Source organism: Oncorhynchus gorbuscha, linkage group LG19, assembly GCF_021184085.1.
Source record: "Oncorhynchus gorbuscha isolate QuinsamMale2020 ecotype Even-year linkage group LG19, OgorEven_v1.0, whole genome shotgun sequence".
Classification (NCBI taxonomy): Eukaryota; Metazoa; Chordata; class Actinopteri; order Salmoniformes; family Salmonidae; genus Oncorhynchus; species Oncorhynchus gorbuscha.
In genome coordinates this window covers 54,341,293-54,361,029 of record NC_060191.1, presented here as the reverse complement: position 1 = coordinate 54,361,029, position 19,737 = coordinate 54,341,293, and the positions used below count along the sequence as shown (strand labels likewise).

Below are 19,737 nucleotides of genomic sequence, written 5' to 3'. Positions count from 1 at the left end.
AAGTGACAGAACTTTTAAGATGTCGCCCTCTTTACCACATCCCTACACCAAGTCACCTATTTTATGAGGCAGACAAGCGATCATTCTCATCGACTCTGACCGCTCTTATGTGTGCTGTTCCTGAGAGGCTGGCCACTGTATAAGAAGAAATGTGCCTCCGGCTGAGGCATTGACCACATATGGTGATCCACTGAACATTGACAACATGTGATCGAGGGTGATAGGGCACAAAGGCATTCTTTCAATGAGTCGCTGTCTGTTTAATCTCTCAATCCCCGATATACACAGGGCCAGCCCACAGGAAAAAACAGTGTTTGTATACCACATTGTATATTTAGTGATTTATTGAACCACTCAGCACCTAATCAGCGACACACCACTGAGTAATAAAAATGAGTATATTTAGCCGAACAAGCGTTTGATAACTTTATTTAGAGCACTTTGAAGCCAGGCACTTAGCCGGCTCTCTGCAGTGGCTAAATGAAATGTGCGTTAGGTTAATGCTGAAGCACCAAAAATATCTAGCGCATTTGAGCGAGTAAGCCGGAGGCGTCATGGGGGCTGTGGAGCATGTGCATTGTTTTCCCTGTGCTGGGTCTACCAGTGGAAGGGAGTCGTATGTCCCCTTGATCACCCAACGGCCCCCACGAGCTCCATCCCTCTTTAAATCCCCCTGACGCCTCTGTTGAATTCCCCTCAACCCAGCGCGGCTGTCCAGCATCCTCCAATAAATGAACCCTTTGACCCCCACTGCATAGCATGCCCTGACAGTCTGGCCACTGGCCAGGGTCCAAGCCACAAGCCCCACATACACAGCTGACGGAGCCTAGTGCAACATAGACCCTGTCGTACAGCAAACAACCTGACAGCTAGGTGAGCTTGGGAGAAATTGACTCTAGTTATAGTCTTTGTCTCATTTTGGTTTAGATGGGTTTGTTTGTTTGATTCTGTTTCTATTATGAGTTATGTCCTAGTAATTCTGATGGGGTTTCCTATCTCACTAGGTTTTTTACTCCAGATATATTCTGCCTGTGGCTGCTGTCTGGTGGTGTATCTGGTTCTAGATATCTGACAGTGTCTTTGCTCTCTCTCTCTCTCTCTCTCTCTCTCTCTCTCTCTCTCTCTCTCTCTCTCTCTCTCTCTCTCTCTCTCTCTCTCTCTCTCTCTCTCTCTCGCTCCAGTGCTGCTGAGCCTGCTGACGGCCGGCGCCCAGACAGAAATGAAGAGAGTCGTCGGAGACAACACCACCCTGCCGTGCCACCATCAGTTCTGGCAATCCAATGTGCAGTTGCTTGACATCGAGTGGCTACTGCAGAAGCCCAACTCCAAGCAGAGAGTGGTGAGGAAGCTGCCTCGTGCCTCTTTCATTGTCATTTTCTCTCTTTCTTTCCTTCTTTCTCTCTCTTCTCTCTCCTTTTCTATACCCCCCCTCTCTACCTCAATCTCTTTCTTGCAACCAATCTGATTTATTTGAATAGCTTTTTCAAAGGCACACTAATACAACACAATGTTCCTCCAATTTGTTTTCTTCCCATCTCATTTCTTCCTACAGTATACTCTTACTCTTGCACAGTTTGTTACGTTACAGCCTTATTCTAAAATGGATTAAAACGTTTTTTCCCCTCATAAATCTACACACAATAACTCATAATGAAAAAGCGAGAAAAAAAAGGTTTTAAGAAATGTTTGTAAATGTAAAAAATAAATATCACATTTACATAAGTGTTTAGACCCTTTACTCAGTACTTTGTTGAAGCACCTTTGACAGCGATTACAGCCTCAAGTCTTCTTGGGTATGACACTGCAAGCTTGGCACACCTGTATTTGGGAAGTTTCTCCCATTATTCTCTGCAGATCCTCTCAAGCTCTGTCAGGATGGATGGGGAGCGTTGCTGCACAAGTATTTTCAGGTCTCTCCAGAGATGTTCGATCCTATCACCCACCTTTTATCATCTACCCGAGTCTAAAAACAGTCCTAATGTAATTACTTGTCTTCTAGCTCTCAGAAGATGTTTCAGTTTCTGTTTTGATTTAGTACATTTCATTAAGAAAAAACAAACATCTGATAACAGTAATACTGTGAAATCTCAACAGGCCTTGTCAGATGAAAGAGATTTCTAATTTCTTTGAAAGTCATTCATTTACACACTGATCTGTTGATTAGCAATGAGAGATTTGGTTCCACAAGGGAAGGGAGGAGGGAGAGAAGGGAGAAGGGAGGAGGGAGAGAAGGGAGGAGGGGGGAGGGAGAGAAGGGAGGAGGGAGGAGGGAGGAGGGGAGAAGGGAGGAGGGAGAGAAGGGAGGAGGGGGGAGGGAGAGAAGGGAGGAGGGAGGAGGGGAGAAGGGAGGAGGGAGAGAAGGGAAGAAAGGGGAAAACAAATGTCTTTTTTATATCTCTGAAGAGGCTGGCACATTGCATTGAATATTTAAACGAGGAGATAACATTGAAGGCACCATTAATTAAAATGAAACGTCTGAACATTTTATTAGAAATGAGACTATGCCTGTAGCAGAATTAATAAATCATTATTTTATTTCAGCTGGAAGGTCGTGTTGAAATGGAAAAGAGCAGCTTGTCAACATTTAGCCTCTGTTGCCGAGTGTACAGGCTACATGTGTCAGGAGCACAGAGGGGAGAGAAATCCCGAGCAAGGGCAGGGTTCACTGGCGCTGACCTGGGGATGCGTATGCTAATGGTGCTACACACCCATAGGCCCATCCCGAGGCCGTCCACAGACAAGGGGAACATTGAGAACTCTGATGTTGGATGCTGTATTGAATTAAATTGCACATTAGACAGATCACTCATTCCACCTCGCATAAACATATGTTCAGAGCCACAAGCACAAACACATACACACCTGCAAATACTGTACACTCCGCATCCAAAATGGATGAACACAGCAGGAGTGTGCCCATAGGCAAATGCACAGTAACTGTGTGTGTGTGTGTGTGTGTGTGTGTGTGTGTGTGTGTGTGTGTGTGTGTGTGTGTGTGTGTGTGTGTGTGTGTGTGTGTGTGTGTGTGTGTGTGTGTGTGTGTGTGTGTGTGTGTGTGTGTGTGTGTGTGTGTGTGTGTGTGTGTGTGTGTGTAAATGGGCAGACGTCACCTGCGAGCGCAGCAGGTAAACCCAGCTCCGATGGCACTGATGTGCTGTGGCACCAGCGTTTAGCAGTCCCCATCTGCAGGCTCTCACTTGCCCTGAGTAATAGGCTGCTGTGACAGCTGTGTTTGTCGTTGTGTGTGTGTTTTTACAAGGTAGAGAGAGTGAAAGACAAATAGAGGGTACCTGTCTGTACTGTATGTGTATGTCTTTATGAGCAAGCAGTGTCCATGCATGTCTAAATCTACATACAGAGCTGATGCCTTTACATATCTCTCTGCATACAGCTCTCTGTGTGTCTCATTGTCTCTCTCCCCAACCCAGATCATCACGTTTTTCGGGGGCCAGGTTTACACCAACGAGATGACCAGCGGGACCAGTCGTCTGTCTTTCGCTGGGGACTACCTGAAAGGAGACGCCTCCCTGCTCCTCAGTGACTTACAGCTGACCGACTCTGGGGAGTACTACTGCAAGGTCAAGATGGGGGGAAAGTACCACTGGAGCCAAGTCAACCTCATAGTGCTGGGTGAGTCTGCTCTCCAGCTCTGTCTCTCACACACGCTAATCAATAGGGAATTAGCAGGCACATTTCCTCTCTCATGCTGACTGATCAAATGATTCAATTTGATTCAGATGGAGTGATTCGATTTAGATTTTTTTGTTTGGCCTTGTTTATCCTTTGCGAGGGTCTCAGATGTATGGTTGCTGAGGCACATAGAAGTAACATAATCTAATATATGTCAAAAAATGGCTGGCATTGGGGATTGACCTCTTGTCAGCTTGAAACAGATGATGCAGAATTTAGTTGTTAAACAATAGGAATTATTTTGCTAACCTGATTTGAAAATACTTTTTCTGTCATCAAATGTACTGCAGACAAGCTCTTTATGATGATTTAATATTTGTTATCTGTTTATAATTATTAAACACCATACAGAGTTCTGAGCCGTCATTCAGCTTTCATAACTATTATGACAAAGCCAGTTGGGTTGCTTTAGAGGGGCAAAAACCCCATTGTTTGATTTGTTCTGTTATTTTTTTCATTGCCCCAATACACAGAGGTTTGGCGGATCTGTTTTAAATGGCTTAGTTTTCACTGGCTCTGTGGTAAATGTGTCTCTGCATATCGTTGAATAGACAAACAGCTTTGAAGGACAGACAGGCAAGTGGAGAGCAGCAATACCACAATGTAGTCCAACGGGAGAAGTGAGATCATTCTCCCATGCAATTTATTAAAACATCATGGGAGATTAGTTAAACCGGTGGTTATTGGTACTTTAATGGAACAGTCTCTTAATCATTTTTTCCTTTTCTCCCTCTCCTCCATAAAGACATTTCATTGAGTTAGCATCTAGATTTTCACTAATTGCCCTCAGCTTTGCAGTGACACTTTTGATTCTGAGAGATGAACATTTGCATTTTTCTCTTGCAGTCCCGACGTTAAGATAATGGGTTGGCAGAGGAGCTGGTGGCTGGCTGGGTCTGGGCCCCTGTGTCAGTGTGTGTGTCCTCGCTCTGCCTGCTCCGGCTGCAGATAGATTGGTCTAACTGGCCCTGACAGAGCTGTGAGATGTACTGCAGAATCCCGGCACTCTCCTCAGGCCCTTCATTATATCTCTTACTGAGCGTGGGAGCAGCATGTTCACCATGCCGGTTAGACTGGGAGGGAAGGGATGGAGGGGAGGGATGGGTTAAGGGATGGATGGAGAGATATAAGGAGGACTGGAGCACCTGCTGTGAAGCAGCCATAGAGCTAGACAAGGGCTGGCCATATAGTGACCCCCAGGCCACAGGAACTCAGGAGCACAGGACTCTCTCCTGACCTGTCTCTGTCTGCAGGCTTTCAAAACCAACTCACAGTCACTTATTGATCTAGGTTTGGGGCCTGTAACACAACTTGTAATCACAGCATTGGCTTCCATGAGAAACAAACAGGCTACTGTTACACTCAAGAATCTTTAAGTATTATTTCCTGTTTACACATGCTGCTACAGTATTATAATGTTATTTGTAGTGTTTTATAACTACTGTTCTGTTGTTTCTACAGTGAAGCCCTCTAAGCCACGATGCTGGATGGACGGCAGGCTGCTGGAGGGCAGTGATGTTAAACTGAGCTGCAAATCCAGTGACGGCTCAGACCCTATCAAATACAATTGGGAGAGGGTGCTGGATAAGGGAAAGAGTGTTGGGAACCTCCCCCTACTGGCACTGAGAGGTAAGTAGATTGTAGATTGTACACTTGCTGTACCCCACTTCATCCATGTGCATGTGAAACACAGGTCCCCTAAAGAGGACATTACATCATTTGTGATAGTTTGATGATAGTATTTCCCAGAATACATTTTTATCCCCAAACACTTAAATTCCAGTCTGCCTCCGAAACACCAAAATGTAATGGAGATTCATTATAGCACAAAAACGTCCTGATAGCGACAATTCAGCCAGTGTTCCCCAACTGGCAGCCTAATTTGTTCCCGTGGCTGTTTTTATTTGGACATAAAAGACTGTAAAATCACCAGCAAATCAGCTCTGAATGATTTTGATTTTGAAAATCTGTTCAAAAGTACTCCCACGCATAATAGAGAGATATATGTGATTGTATGCAAATGTAAGCAAGGTTTGAAATTATTATGTTTTATTAATTTATGCATTCTACAAATTATTACTAATTATGACCCCGTGACCATCCACTCAACAAGAAAATCAGCCCGTGGCTGAATCTATTTGATAATCCCTATCCTAGACGCATCTACCCCTCTGAGGCACAAAACACACTTTCATTGCGTTTCAGTTTCACCACCTATTCTCCCCACTCAACTCGCATTAGTGATGACACGTGCCCATGCCGAAAGCCTAGAAATTAATGACCTCCATGATACAACATCTGTTCAGTCTAATTCGTTTGCATTGGGCGATACAACGCACCGTCGTGGCCCATTATTTATGGGTGGTGGTGAACGGTAATATCACATGGCTGTCATGACAGGGATGTCTAAGGGACTCTTAGCCACGTAAATCTCCGTCGTTGTCTCAGACAAACTCCTTCAACTCCCCCTAAATTCCCCCAGGGTCTACGAGCCCGGTGGTCTTCAATCACGAGAGTCACTCTGAGCATGAGTACACACAATCTCTCCGAGGCCAAGATCAACATTTGCAAGTTCCTCTCCTCTTGCTCCATCCCACAGAGTGTGATACCTCAGAGCTGACACGCTATTGCAGACAGGAATGGTTAGCCCAAAACAGACCTGAGTCAGTTCTAACTAGGCTCAACACTTATCAATACAATTGAATACAGCCTCAATACAAATACAGCCTCACAATGCATTTGTCTTGCTGCTGATCTGTACTAGATTATCATAGAATGGAGTGGATCAGAGCTGAGTAGACTTTGATATGAAGTACAGTACTTCACTGCAAGGATTTATTACATGCTGTTAATCAAATTGCTCTTCAAGATCATGCTAACTGTAGAAGTGCTTGAAACCATTGTAGTGGACATACATGTACAAACTGCACCATAGACCCCGGTCTTTAGTTTAGTTTAGTTTAGTTTAGTTTCTTTTTACAGGGACAGTGCACATTAATCAACGTTTCAGTAAAAGTGCCGGTTTTAGCCAGCCGGCTAATTTTCAACCGCAGTCCCTGGGCAGGTTATTAAAAACAATTACAATATAGACAATAGCACCATAGAACAAGCAAGACATAGCAACATATGACAAGCAAGACATAGCATACAGACAGAGCAACATAGGACAAGCAAGACATAGCAGACAGAGCAACACAGAACAAAAAGCAGCAAGACAAAATTCATAAAAGCAACAAAGTGTTTCCACACCTCACAAGCTACAGACAACAGACAACATGGAAAGCGGCAACACACAGCTAGGGACCATGTTCACAAATCTGATTGACCTTTAGCCATGTCTTCAAGCATTTTGTGAAAGTGTGATATGTGGTGCAGTTGTGTGTGTCTGATGGCAGTGTATTCCAGACATGGGAAGCTCTCACAGAGAATGCAGATTTACTAAAGGTGCTTTTCCTTAGGGGAACTACACAGTCACCTCTCATGGCAGACCTTGTGGATCTGCTGCCATATGTCTGGGTTTTCTGTTTAACAAAAATATTGAGTGGAGGGGGAGCCAGGCCATTAAGGATCTTGAATACAAGACATGTGTCTGTGTATTGCACAAGATTTTCCCAACTCAAGAGCTCATGTTTTCTAAGGATGTGACAATGATGATGGCTATTGGGCTTCCTATCAAGCACTTTGAGAGCCTGTTTGTAGACAGACTGAATAGGTTTTAATGTTGTACAGCAAGCTTGGGCCCAACTAGTCAAGCAGTATGTTAAGTGGGGGAGTATCATAGATTTGAAGTACAGTCTTGCTACCAGATACAGCCCTTGGTTCACTCCAGACCTGACTGCCCTCGACCAGCACAAAAACATCCTGTGGCGGACTGCAATAGCATCGAACAGTCCCCGCGATATGCAACTGTTCAGGGAAGTCAGGAACCAATACACGCAGTCAGCCAGGAAAGCTAAGGCCAGCTTCTTCAGGCAGAAGTTTCCATCCTGTAGCTCCAACTCCAAAAAGTTCTGGGACACTGTGAAGTCCATGGAGAACAAGAGCACCTCCTCCCAGCTGCCCACTGCACTGAGGCTAGGGAACACGGTCACCACCGACAAATCCATGATTATCGAAAACTTCAACAAGCATTTCTCAACGGCTGGCCATGCCTTCCGCCTGGCTACTCCTACCTCGGCCAACAGCTCCGGCCCCCCCGCAGCTCCTCGCCCAAGCCTCTCCAGGTTCTCCTTTACCCAAATCCAGATAGCAGATATTCTGAAAGAGCTGCAAAACCTGGACCCATATAAATCAGCTGGGCTTGACAATCTGGACCCTCTATTTCTGAAACTATCCGCCGCCATTGTCGCAACCCCTATTACCAGCCTGTTCAACCTCTCTTTCATATCGTCTGAGATCCCCAAGGACTGGAAAGCTGCCGCAGTCATCCCCCTCTTCAAAGGGGGAGACACCCTGGACCCAAACTGTTACAGACCTATATCCATCCTGCCCTGCCTATCTAAGGTCTTCGAAAGCCAAGTCAACAAACAGGTCACTGACCATCTCGAATCCCACCGTACCTTCTCCGCTATGCAATCTGGTTTCCGAGCCGGTCACGGGTGCACCTCAGCCACACTCAAGGTACTAAATGACATCATAACCGCCATCGATAAAAGACAGTACTGTGCAGCCATCTTCATCGACCTTGCCAAGGCTTTCGACTCTGTCAATCACCATATTCTTATCGGCAGACTCAGTAGCCTCGGGTTTTCGGATGACTGCCTTGCCTGGTTCACCAATTACTTTGCAGACAGAGTTCAGTGTGTCAAATCGGAGGGCATGTTGTCTGGTCCTCTGGCAGTCTCTATGGGGGTGCCACAGGGTTCAATTCTCGGGCCGACTCTTTTCTCTGTATATAATCAATGATGTTGCTCTTGCTGCGGGCGATTCCCTGATCCATCTCTACGCAGACGACACCATTGTATACACTTTCGGCCCGTCATTGGACACTGTGCTATCTAACCTCCAATCGAGCTTCAATGCCATACAACACTCCTTCCGAGGCCTCCAACTGCTCTTATACGCTAGTAAAACCAAATGCATGCATTTCAACCGATCGCTGCCTGCACCCGCATGCCCGACTAGCATCACCACACTGGATGGTTCCGACCTTGAATATGTGGACACCTATAAGTACCTAGGTGTCTGGCTAGACTGCAAACTCTCCTTCCAGACCCATATCAAACATCTCCAATCGAAAATCAAATCAAGAATCGGCTTTCTATTCCGCAACAAAGCCTCCTTCACTCACGCTGCCAAGCTTACCCTAGTAAAACTGACTATCCTACCGATCCTCGACTTCGGCGACGTCATCTACAAAATTGCTTCCAACACTCTACTCAGCAAACTGGATGCAGTTTATCACAGTGCCATCCGTTTTGTCACTAAAGCACCTTATACTACCCACCACTGCGACTTGTATGCTCTAGTCGGCTGGCCCTCGCTACATATTCGTCGCCAGACCCACTGGCTTCAGGTCATCTACAAGGCCATGCTAGGCAAAGCTCCGACTTATCTCAGCTCACTGGTCACGATGGCAACACCCATCCGTAGCACGCGCTCCAGCAGGTGTATCTCATTGATCATCCCTAAAGCCAACACCTCATTCGGCCGCCTTTCGTTCCAGTACTCTGCTGCCTGTGACTGGAACGAATTGCAAAAATCGCTGAAGTTGGAGACTTTTATCTCCCTCACCAACTTCAAACATCAGCTAGCTGAGCAGCTAACCGATCGCTGCAGCTGTACATAATCTATTGGTAAATAGCACACCCATTTTCACCTACCTCATCCCCACAGTTTTTATTTATTTACTTTTCTGCTCTTTTGCACACCAATATCTCTACCTGTACATGATCATCTGATCATTTATCACTCCAGTGTTAATCTGCAATATTGTAATTATTTGCCTACCTCCTCATGCCTTTTGCACACATTGTATATAGACTCCCCTTTTTTCTCTGTGTTATTGACTTGTTAATTGTTTACTCCATGTGTAACTCTGTGTTGTCTGTTCACACTGCTATGCTTTATCTTGGCCAGGTCGCAGTTGCAAATGAGAACCTGTTCTCAACTAGCCTACCTGGTTAAATAAAGGTGAAATAAAAAAATAAAAAATAAAATAAAACCTCTGTAGTCAAACAATTTCGTATAAATCGGAAATTAGCTAGATTGAATTTAGTTATTTGAATTACCTTTTTCACATGCTTTTTAAAAGAGAGGTTGGAATCAAGTATGATGCCAAGGTACTTAAAATCGGATACCACCTGGAGCTTCTCCCCTGACACATAGACATCTGGCTCAGTAGCATCTGTTGCCCTCTTTGTGAAGAACATGCAAACAGTTTTTTTCACATTGAGACGCAAACACGAGTCACTGAGCCACTTTGTAACCTGGTCCTATCATCTTTCCCAAGTTGAGCAGGTTGTTAAATCACAGTCTATCTATCTCTCCTACAGATCTGAAGAATCCAGAGATCGTCACCCTGCGGAACCTGACGAAGGACAGTACAGGTGTCTACAAGTGCACTGCCAGCAATGACGTTGGCGAGGAGAACTGCATCATCGAGGTCACCATGCAGTGTGAGTAGAGAGAGCTGCTCTCCGGCTCCGCACCACACCATGCTATGATGGTGATGGATGACTGTAGTTTCCAACAGCACCTGGACATTGTTTTTTCCTCGCTCCACTCCCCTGCGCCTCAGTAACACAACACTGGGGACTGTACCGTTAAAACAGTGGCCATTGGTCATCGACTTCGCTCAAACAGTAATGTTTCAATGTCACGGTAATAGATTTCCAGAAAGGCACAGGAATTTTAAGGTCACAACAGGGTGAAATGTTGGGGACATGATTTATAAGTTAACACAGCAACAGAAATGGTGTGATAGCATTTTATTAGATTCATAGTCTTGTAGCGAACACATAATACACACAACACCAGCAAAATCTATCATCCACAAATTCACAGGATTTACCTATCGGGACTAAATCATTATTTTTAAAGGGATTGTTGACGTGAGAAGCATCAATATTTGCGTGTGGATACTGTATGTACAGGTGCATGTATGGTAGTTTTCCACTGCCCTTCTGAGGCCAAAAATGTGTGATGATCCACAGATGTTCGAGGGATGGGCGTGCTGGCAGGTGCCGTGGTGGGCGTCTCCTTTGGTGTTCTCCTCATCATCCTAATCATCTGGCTCGTCTTCCGCAAGAAGGAGAAGAAGAAGTATGAGGAGGAGGAGACTCCCAATGAGATCAGGTCAGTCATTTTCTTCTTCTTCCTGTATCTCTTTATCTTCTGTCCCTCTTTCACTATTTTTTCTGTCTAACTTTTTAAATACTGAAGCATGTGTGTGCAATTGCGTGTGTGTGTCTGTAATAAATCTCTCATTGTCAAGCGTAGTATTTATTGGTTTCTGAGAGCCATCCTTTTCACACCTCTCTGCTCCCGTGCCCAGAGCTTCTCTCCTCTCCAGAGCAGCCATAAGCAGGCAGCAGGGCCTAAGTGTGGATTGAGGCCGTGTTTGACACCCAGAGCGAACAGTAAACTGGGGCCTCCAGGCTGCTAATGGCGCAGCTTGTTACAGCAGAAGAGAAAACAATTCACTGCTTGGAGGCTGTGTAGCTGCTTATTTGCCGATGTTTAGATAAATAATGCAGAGTACGGGGAGGTGTTTCCTTTTTACATGTTATGTTTAACCACTGAGCGGGTGGGATGGGATGGGGCAGTTTTCTGAAGTGGGGTCGGTGACCGTGGTGCCAATGTAATGTAGTGGATTAAGACCTAGACGAGTTGGACTATTTTTATTTAGACACTTGTGTCAGACCCAGATGATAATGCAGCAAGGGCAGTGGAGCGTCACCAAACCCTTTTCTCTGATTGTGTAAGATCGTTTTCTCCACTGGCTCTCCTCAGAAAGGCCGCAGAGTTTGTCTAAGTTTATGTTTGTCTCTGTGTGCATGCTTGGGGTCATGACTTGCCAAATCTAAGTAGCTCTTGTTTGTTTTTGTTTTTGATTTGTGTATCTGTGCAGGGAGGATGCAGAGGCTCCCAAGGCCAAGCTGGTTAAGCCCAACTCTTTGTCCTCGTCCCGCTCTGGCAGCTCCCGCTCCGGGGCCTCCTCAACACAGTCCATGGTGCACAACACCGCCCCCCCACGGGCAACGCCCTCGGCCCCCAGCGATAGCTGCCCTTAAGGAGAATGGACAGCCCCCTGACTTCCCCCAGTCCCCCCCAGCATACACAACGGTGGTACCCCCCAACAAGACCCCTGAGCCCCCTGGCACCCCCAAATTCAACATCAACTCCAGGAAACAGATCTCTGGGCCCACTCCCCCCCACTCTCATGGTCCCTGCTCAGACCAAGGCCTTTCAAACTGTATAGGATGGAGAAGAAAGTCTATCCTGGCTATGTTGATGTGTAAAACCCACCCCTTCAAAGACACAAACTCTTCCGTTAAACAACGAAATGCAAGTAGTAAAAGGATGTAATTAAAATAATCAATAATATAAACCCCAACACTTTTAATGAATGCATACTTTAAAAGGGAAAATAAGAAATGCTTGCCCCCTACTGAATAAAAAACAACAAAAACAAAAAAACTGAGACAGAACACATTTTTGTTTGTCTCGTGGCTAAATAACTTATTTTTACACTTTTCTTTCTACTTTGAAGTCATGGGAAGCAATGAGCGAGTACAGCGCTGTGTGCGGTGAGGTGTAAGAAAAACCCAGAGTGGAGCTGTTATTTATCAAATCAAAAGGACAGGAAGAGTGCAGAGAAAAAGGAAGAAAGAAGGAATGGGTTGAGAAAAGAGATCCAAAGTGGAGACACGCAACTGACGACATGACGGAGGGATGAGGGCATGAAACACTGAGAGAGAACCACGCCTCTTTATTTTGGCCTAGTGGTGTCTCTGACTCATCCAACCACACCACTCCCAACAGGCAGACACACCGGAGATTCCAGCCCCCACTACAACCACACACCCCTGGCTTTCTGACAGAGAGCATGCTGTGTGCCCTGTGAGGAGAGAAACCGCTAGACCAACCCTCCAGAACACAGGCGGCCGATGGCACCTTATTTGGAGAGGATGGGCTCATAGTAATGGCTGGAATGAAATACATGGAATGGTATCGAACACGTCAAACACATGGTTTCATTGTGTGATGCTATTAAATGCACTCCATTCCAGCCATTATTATGAGCCGTCCTCCCCTCAGCAGCCTCCTGTGCTCCAGACTCTGTGATGCTTTACGAACTCCATGACGACATCTGAGACACATCATGTTCCATGGTCCTGACCCCATTCAGAGAACAGCTCATTTGCTTTTCTCAATTGGAGAAACTTTAGCCACATTCATAGGATGCAGCACTGACATGGTAGTCAGAGTTCTGATGAAACTTTTATTTTTCTCACCACATCCTCTCTCAGCTCCGTGGATTGGCAATTCCAGTCCTCGGGGTCTAGAGTGCTGTCACACTGTTCCCCAATCCCTAGCAAACACAGCTGATTAAACTAATTGAATTCTAAACTGAACATCATGATTAGTTGATAATTGGAGTCAGGTGTGTTAGCTGGGGCTGGGGCAAAAGTGTGACACCAATCAGGCCCCTGAGGACTGGCGTTACCATCCCATATGGTACAGAAACTCCTCCCCAAATTAGCATATGGATGAATTGGGTGTTAATGTACAGTAGATAGAGACACATGACTGAATATACTGAATAATAAAAATAACTTTAAGACAAAGGATATTTAATATCCATTATACTTCAGGTTGTGAAGGGTGACAGACAGCTGTGTCTCAGCCTAAGGAAGTGCCACCAATCCCCAGGATGGGTCATCGTTGCTTTATTTACTAATTTATTTACCTCCACTGTTTTGCAATGTTACGGAAACCAAAACCTGTCAAAAAGTCAATGAATGTGTGTTGAACAAAGATGGTCACTACGATTATGTTCTATGCTTTGTAAGGTACTGAATAGAAGGAAGTAAAACATAGTTAAAGAGACAAAAATGACATTGAAGTTAATCCCCAAAATACTGTGGATGATTGAATAGAGGAAGGAGTATGATTCTGGGGACTATTGTACAGTGTGCATGGTTCCACCCCCTGGTAGGTACTCTCCTTGGATCCACAACAACAGAGTGCCACTCGATTACTGTCTGATTGTTTTGATAGTTTCTCTGTACATTCTCTGTACATTGGCCAAGCTTTGGCATCAGCCATCCCCTTTGTTGTACATCTGTCTGACCCTGTGCAGTTTGAATGAAGTAGGCTATTTAGTGTGCCTTTGAAATCCCTATCCCTGTTGATGGTTTCTTTTTCTGTCCTTATCATGAATGCACGTGTGGTTTGAGTTATGTGTTGATCCAGCTTTGGGAATCTACTGCCAAAACACAGTGAGACAGGGGCATTAACCAAACCTGTGGGATTATATGTATCTGATCAGAGTCCATCTGCGCTCTTTTAAGGTCCTTACTACTGAAAAGGGTCTGTTGCAGGTGCGTAGGATTCAAAGTAACAATACTGGACGAAATAGAGACCTGCACCTTGTCGAAAAAATAATAGATCCAAAACTTAGGCTTGAATGCAAAATCAAGATGTTTATTGAAACATCATGGTGTCCAAAGAATATAGCATAGTGCATAAATAAAATGTGAAAAGAAAACACAAATGTTTCTTCCTGAGGCCATCAGTGGACATTTTCAGCACACACCTGGTTTCTATTTCAATGATACTTGCATGTCACATGGGCAAGAAAATACATCAGAAAATCTATAAAGTAGTACCTAGTACAATAGAATGCATGGTCTAGATTATATACAATTGCGGACAGAGAGAAATCATCAATTATTACTTATAGATGTACAATGTGAACATTTCCTCAAAATAAATAACACAGGATTGTAAGAGTAGGGAGCTAGAGACACCACTAGCTGGGGGTATCGTACACAAATAGTTGCAGAAAACACTTCAATAACAATTATTCATTCATGCCTGAAATAGAATATGACGTTAGAAGACCTGCATGTGGATACTGTTTGATAGTGTATTGATTTTCAGTGGCAGAGCTGTTGAATACGCTCACTTTGTAATAGGTATCCTTACATGCTGCACAACTACGACAGAGGTAGAAGCCAGTCACCTGGTGTCAGCCCTAACAGTGAAGTCCCTGACATTCCTGGCCCTGTAGTGTGAAATGAGAGGAGGGTCAGAGAAAATCTTTTGGCAAGCAGGATCAGCAATAAGCACATTCCAATGCTACTTAATAGCTCCCTTGATGTCATCACTCCCTTGATGTCAATCACTCCCTTGATGTCATCACTCACAAAACAATACGTAACAGTACAGACATGAATGGTTTTTATTTTATTCATTTTTGTATTACTTTTATCCCTTCTGGTAGAGGTCTCATCAATGGTACGTACTCTACTGAGAGCACTAGAGGCATGTAGGCTTTGTATACAAAGTAGTGGAGAAAGACCCTGACTGAAGGCGCACAAGGGTATCCCGGAAGAATATCTCACTAGGACTAATCTTTGCTATAATATATGTATATGTATATGTAACCCAATCACAATGCAGAGGGTGTACATCTCCATAATGAGACAACATTCCATGCCAAGGGAATGATGTACATTATAAATCTTCTTCAGGATCGGTGGATCCCCTGCGGGACGGTTGAGTTAACGAAGGCTAATGTGATTAGCATGAGGTTGTAAGTAACAAGTAAACATATCTGATATTGTTTGAAAGCTTAAATTCTTGTTAATCTAACAGCACTGTTTCCAGGAGCTATTACAGTGAAATAATACCATGCTATTGTTTGAGGAGAGTGCACAGTTTTGAACATTAAAAGTTATTAATGCACAAATTAGGCACATTTGGGCAGTCTTGATACAACATAATGAAAATTAATGCAATGGTTCATTGGACCAGTCTAAAACGTTCACGTACACTGGTGCCATTTAGTGGCCAAAATCTAAATTCCTCCTGGCCTGGAATAATACATTATGGCCTTTCTGGTACAAAAAAAGACAAAACTTTTTTTCTTTGTATTATCTTTTACCAGATCTATTGTGTTATATTCTCCTACATTCCTTTCACATTTCCACAAACTTCAAAGTGTTTCCTTTCAAATGGTACCAATAATCTGCATATCCTTGCTTCAGGGCCTGAGTTACAGGCAGTTGAATTTGGGTATGTCATTTTAGGCGAAAATTGAAAACAATGGTACAAGCCTTCAGGGCCACACCAACACCCACACATTCTCATGTTAGCCGCTCATTCAAGTGAGAAGAATAGTGGGACCAGCTAGGCATAACCTGAATAATCTGAATGGAAAAGACTGCAGTGTAGACATGCAGTGTTTATATTAGTTTCTGTGACTTGCAGTATACAGTTGAAGTTGGAAGTTTAAGTACATTTAAACAAATACATTTAAACTCAGTTTTTCAGAATTCCTGACATTTAATCAGAGTAAAAATTCCCTGTCTTAGGTCAGTTAGGATCACAACTTTATTTTAAGAATGTAAAATGTCAGAATAATTATAGAGAGAAATATTTATTTCAGCTTTTATTTCTTTCATCACATTCCCAGTAGGTCAGAAGTTTACATACACTCAATTAGTATTTGGTAGCGTTGCCTTTAAATTGTTTAACTTGGGTCAAGCCTCCCCCTTTTTCCTCCAAACATAACAATGGTCATTATGGCAAAACTGTTCAGTTTTTGTTTCATCAGACCAGAAGACATTTCTCCAAAAAGTATGATCTTTGTCCCCATTAGTCTGCCTTTTTTTATAGCGGTTTTGGAGCTGAGCGGCCTTTCAGGTTATGCCGATATAGGACTCATTTTACTGTGGCTATAGATGCTTTTGTACATGTTTCCTCCAGCATCTTCACAAGGTCCTTTGCTGTTGTTCTGGGATTGATTTGCATTTTTCGTACCAAAGACATTCATCTCTAGGACACAGAACGCATCTCCTTCCTGAGCAGTATGGAGGCTGCCTGGTCCCATGGTGTTTTTACTTGCATACAATTGTTTGTACAGATGAATGTGGTACCTTCAAGCATTTGGAAATTGCTCCCAAGGCTGAACAAGATTTGTTTTTTTCTGAGGTCTTGGCTGATTTCTTTTGATTTTCCCATGATGTCAAGCAAAGAGGCACTGAGTTTTAATGGAGGTCTTGAAATACATCCACAGGTACACCTCCAATTGACTCAAATTATGTCAACTAGCCTATCAGAAGCTCTAAAGCCATGATATAAATTACCTGTGTCAGGCACAAAGTAGCTGTCCTAACCGTCTTGCCAAAACTATAGTTTTTAAACAATAGATTTGTGGAGTGGTTGAAAAACGAGTTATAATGACTCCAAGCTAAGTGTATGTAAACTTCCAACTTCAACTGTATGTCTATTATTGAAATCAATTCAGTTTCACATGCAGCAATCTTGTTTTCTCTAGTAACAATGTAACAATGGTAACAATGCCGGTCCATAATTCATACTCATCTAGGCCTCTGGAAGTCGCTCGCATGCTATCTGCCTGGCAAAGCTGTCTTTCAATATAGCCATGCACCGGTCTCTTTGTGTATTGACAGCTTCCCATCACACACACAACCAGAAACACAGACACACACACACACACAAACACACAGAAACACATAGAAACACAGACACACACACACACACACAAACACAAACACATAGAAACGAAGACACACAGACACACACACACAAACACACACACAGAAACAGACACACAAATGCACATAAATACAGACACACACACATACAGTACATAGTGAACCAAAAGCCGAAACAGTCAGCCTTGTTATTTCTGTTCCTTCAGAATACATTTGATGGATGGTTGGCGGGCATTACGACTGACTGATGGCACTCTCCAGCAAAGGGAGCATAAAAATAACCATTGCATAGCCCAGGAGACAATACACACACACACACATGAACAGTGCTATGTGTCTTAGCATTCTCAAAACAAATGCTCTCACAGTTTTCAAGGGAACATGAGAGAGTAGTGGGAGAGGAGGGGACATAAAACAAGATTGATATCGAGCCAGAGCTCTAGGCTCCTCCATTTAAATTCCCTCCACTGCCTATAGGAGCAGCTCGGTGGAGGATAAGATGCTTTGTCTTAAATTCCTCCGACTTTTTAATTTGCTTTCAAGCAACTGGAGGTCCCAGGTGGAAAATTCCCCAGATTATGAGCCCTCGCGTCGCTTTTTCCACATCTGTGCTAGCTTTGTGGACTGTCAAACCTGCTCTGTTTTCTCCAAATGAATCCTGATAGGCTTTTGTCTGAGCAGTCGGGAATTTAAACTAGGCTTTTTCTCCACCCCCAGATTTGCAACACTGACAAAATGGGTCTTAAAGTAGCTCTACTATAATGTTATCATCATTCAAATGTAAGTGAAATGATTCATGATTCTGATTATCCTACATTATATTATATGACTATGAATCTCATGTAGCCAATACGTTTGTGTTCTTAAAGCAGTTTTGGGGATAAGCATTTCAGCATGACAGATTGAAGCTCAGACTGTATTTGGACAGCCTCTGGCACGGGAACATGATCTGTTGTGACATTCTGAAAAGGGAGGGGTGGAAGTCCATCTCAGAAAGGAGGAACGCAAAGGGAGCTGCATGTCAGAAGCTATGGAGCAGATGAGGGGGAATGCTTTGCTTTGATGTAAATGTATACCAGTATTTGGCTAAAAAACATGATTGTAAGTATATATTACAGAGAGTTTTATGACGCTTTTAATTTGTTTTCTATTTTGGTTCTTCCAAATCCATGTACTTTGCACCTTTGTGTGCTGTGCTCATCACGGGTGAGGGTTGGGGGTTGGGGGGTTTGGTTCTGTCTGTAACAACCTTGACTGGATGTCAGACAGACAGCTCAGCATAGCATCATTAAGGGAAATTTAAACCAATCTTTTCTCTTCAATAATCTGTCATCTTCCTTGTAGTTGCTTCTCTTTATTTGTTGAAAACAATCCATGTAAATATTACAAGTAAAAAAATGTCTATTTTTACTACTTCTGAGTTATTACTATTTCATTTGCAAATAAAATATACAATGACAAGTTATACGGCATATCATTTCTTTGCTTCAATCAAGGCAAATACAAGCAGTGAAACTGAGCTTCACTAGCAGCTGCCTCTCATTTGTATGACATTGTAATGGTATTATACTGGTGACTCATGGTGACTTAGTTGAGAGAGCTACAGTAGGGAGCACCTTTCTCTGTGTTGCCAATAGGCCTCATGATCCCCAGTTTCGCAGTGACAGAATGGCCAGCGACAGCAGTAGCAGAGGCTTCAGCCTAACTGCTAATCTCCAGGCCCCTGGATGTGACACTTATGCCTATTGCAGTAAGGTTCAGAGATATCTATTGACCTGTCAGCCTTATATTGACTGGGTGACGACCCTCCCACTCTGTCTGCCATATTCTTTCTCTTTGCTCTTGTTTTCCTTATTAGGATATCGGCAGGCGGAGCTGGGAGGGTCGTCAGAGACATGGGACACACCTGGGCCCGGGTGCGTCTCAGGATAAATAAACCTCTTTTATATCCTTTCCAGCGGGCTACAGTGCGTAATTACCCACCGAAGACTAGGGTTGAGTTATTGTCTGTTTTGGGGAAGCTCCATATGTCTCATTATTCTTCTGTGGTGCCCAGTGTGATTGTCATTTCTCTAGTGGTCTGGTGTGCTCAGCAGAGGGGAAGAGCAAAAGCATACTTTTTTGTATTTACTTGTGACTATGGTGTCTTTGTGTAGACAAGTTTATTCGCTTTCCATCAATGGAACTGTTAGAAATATGTACTAAAGAACAGCTGTTGAAGATCTGTGGACTCATCGAGGAGGCTGAAACGCTGGTCACCCACATCCGTGGACTCATCGAGGAGTGAGCTGAAACGCTGGTCACCCACATCGGCAACAAACTATTTCAGAAAGTATGGTGCTAGAACACCATTAAT

The 19,737-nt window shown here is 43.8% G+C and overlaps 1 protein-coding gene across 2 annotated transcripts in view; it reads left to right on the top strand.

Moving 5' to 3' along the window:
• The window catches only part of LOC124005819 (CXADR-like membrane protein), a 97,529-nt gene extending 81,775 nt beyond the window's left edge, over positions 1–15,754 (top strand). Inside the window, exons 1-7 of one of the 2 annotated variants that reach the window (XM_046315393.1) lie at positions 2–873; positions 1,182–1,339; positions 3,429–3,630; positions 5,152–5,319; positions 10,185–10,307; positions 10,845–10,986; positions 11,762–15,754. In XM_046315393.1, the coding sequence (XP_046171349.1) occupies positions 1,220–1,339; positions 3,429–3,630; positions 5,152–5,319; positions 10,185–10,307; positions 10,845–10,986; positions 11,762–11,924 (918 nt within the window). In that variant the 5' untranslated portion in view covers positions 2–873; positions 1,182–1,219 and the 3' untranslated portion in view covers positions 11,925–15,754. Of the gene's footprint in view, position 1; positions 874–1,181; positions 1,340–3,428; positions 3,631–5,151; positions 5,320–10,184; positions 10,308–10,844; positions 10,987–11,761 lie in introns of those variants that run through there. The other variant, XM_046315391.1, reaches the window with a different exon arrangement.
• Positions 15,755–19,737: the final 3,983 nt, after the last annotated feature.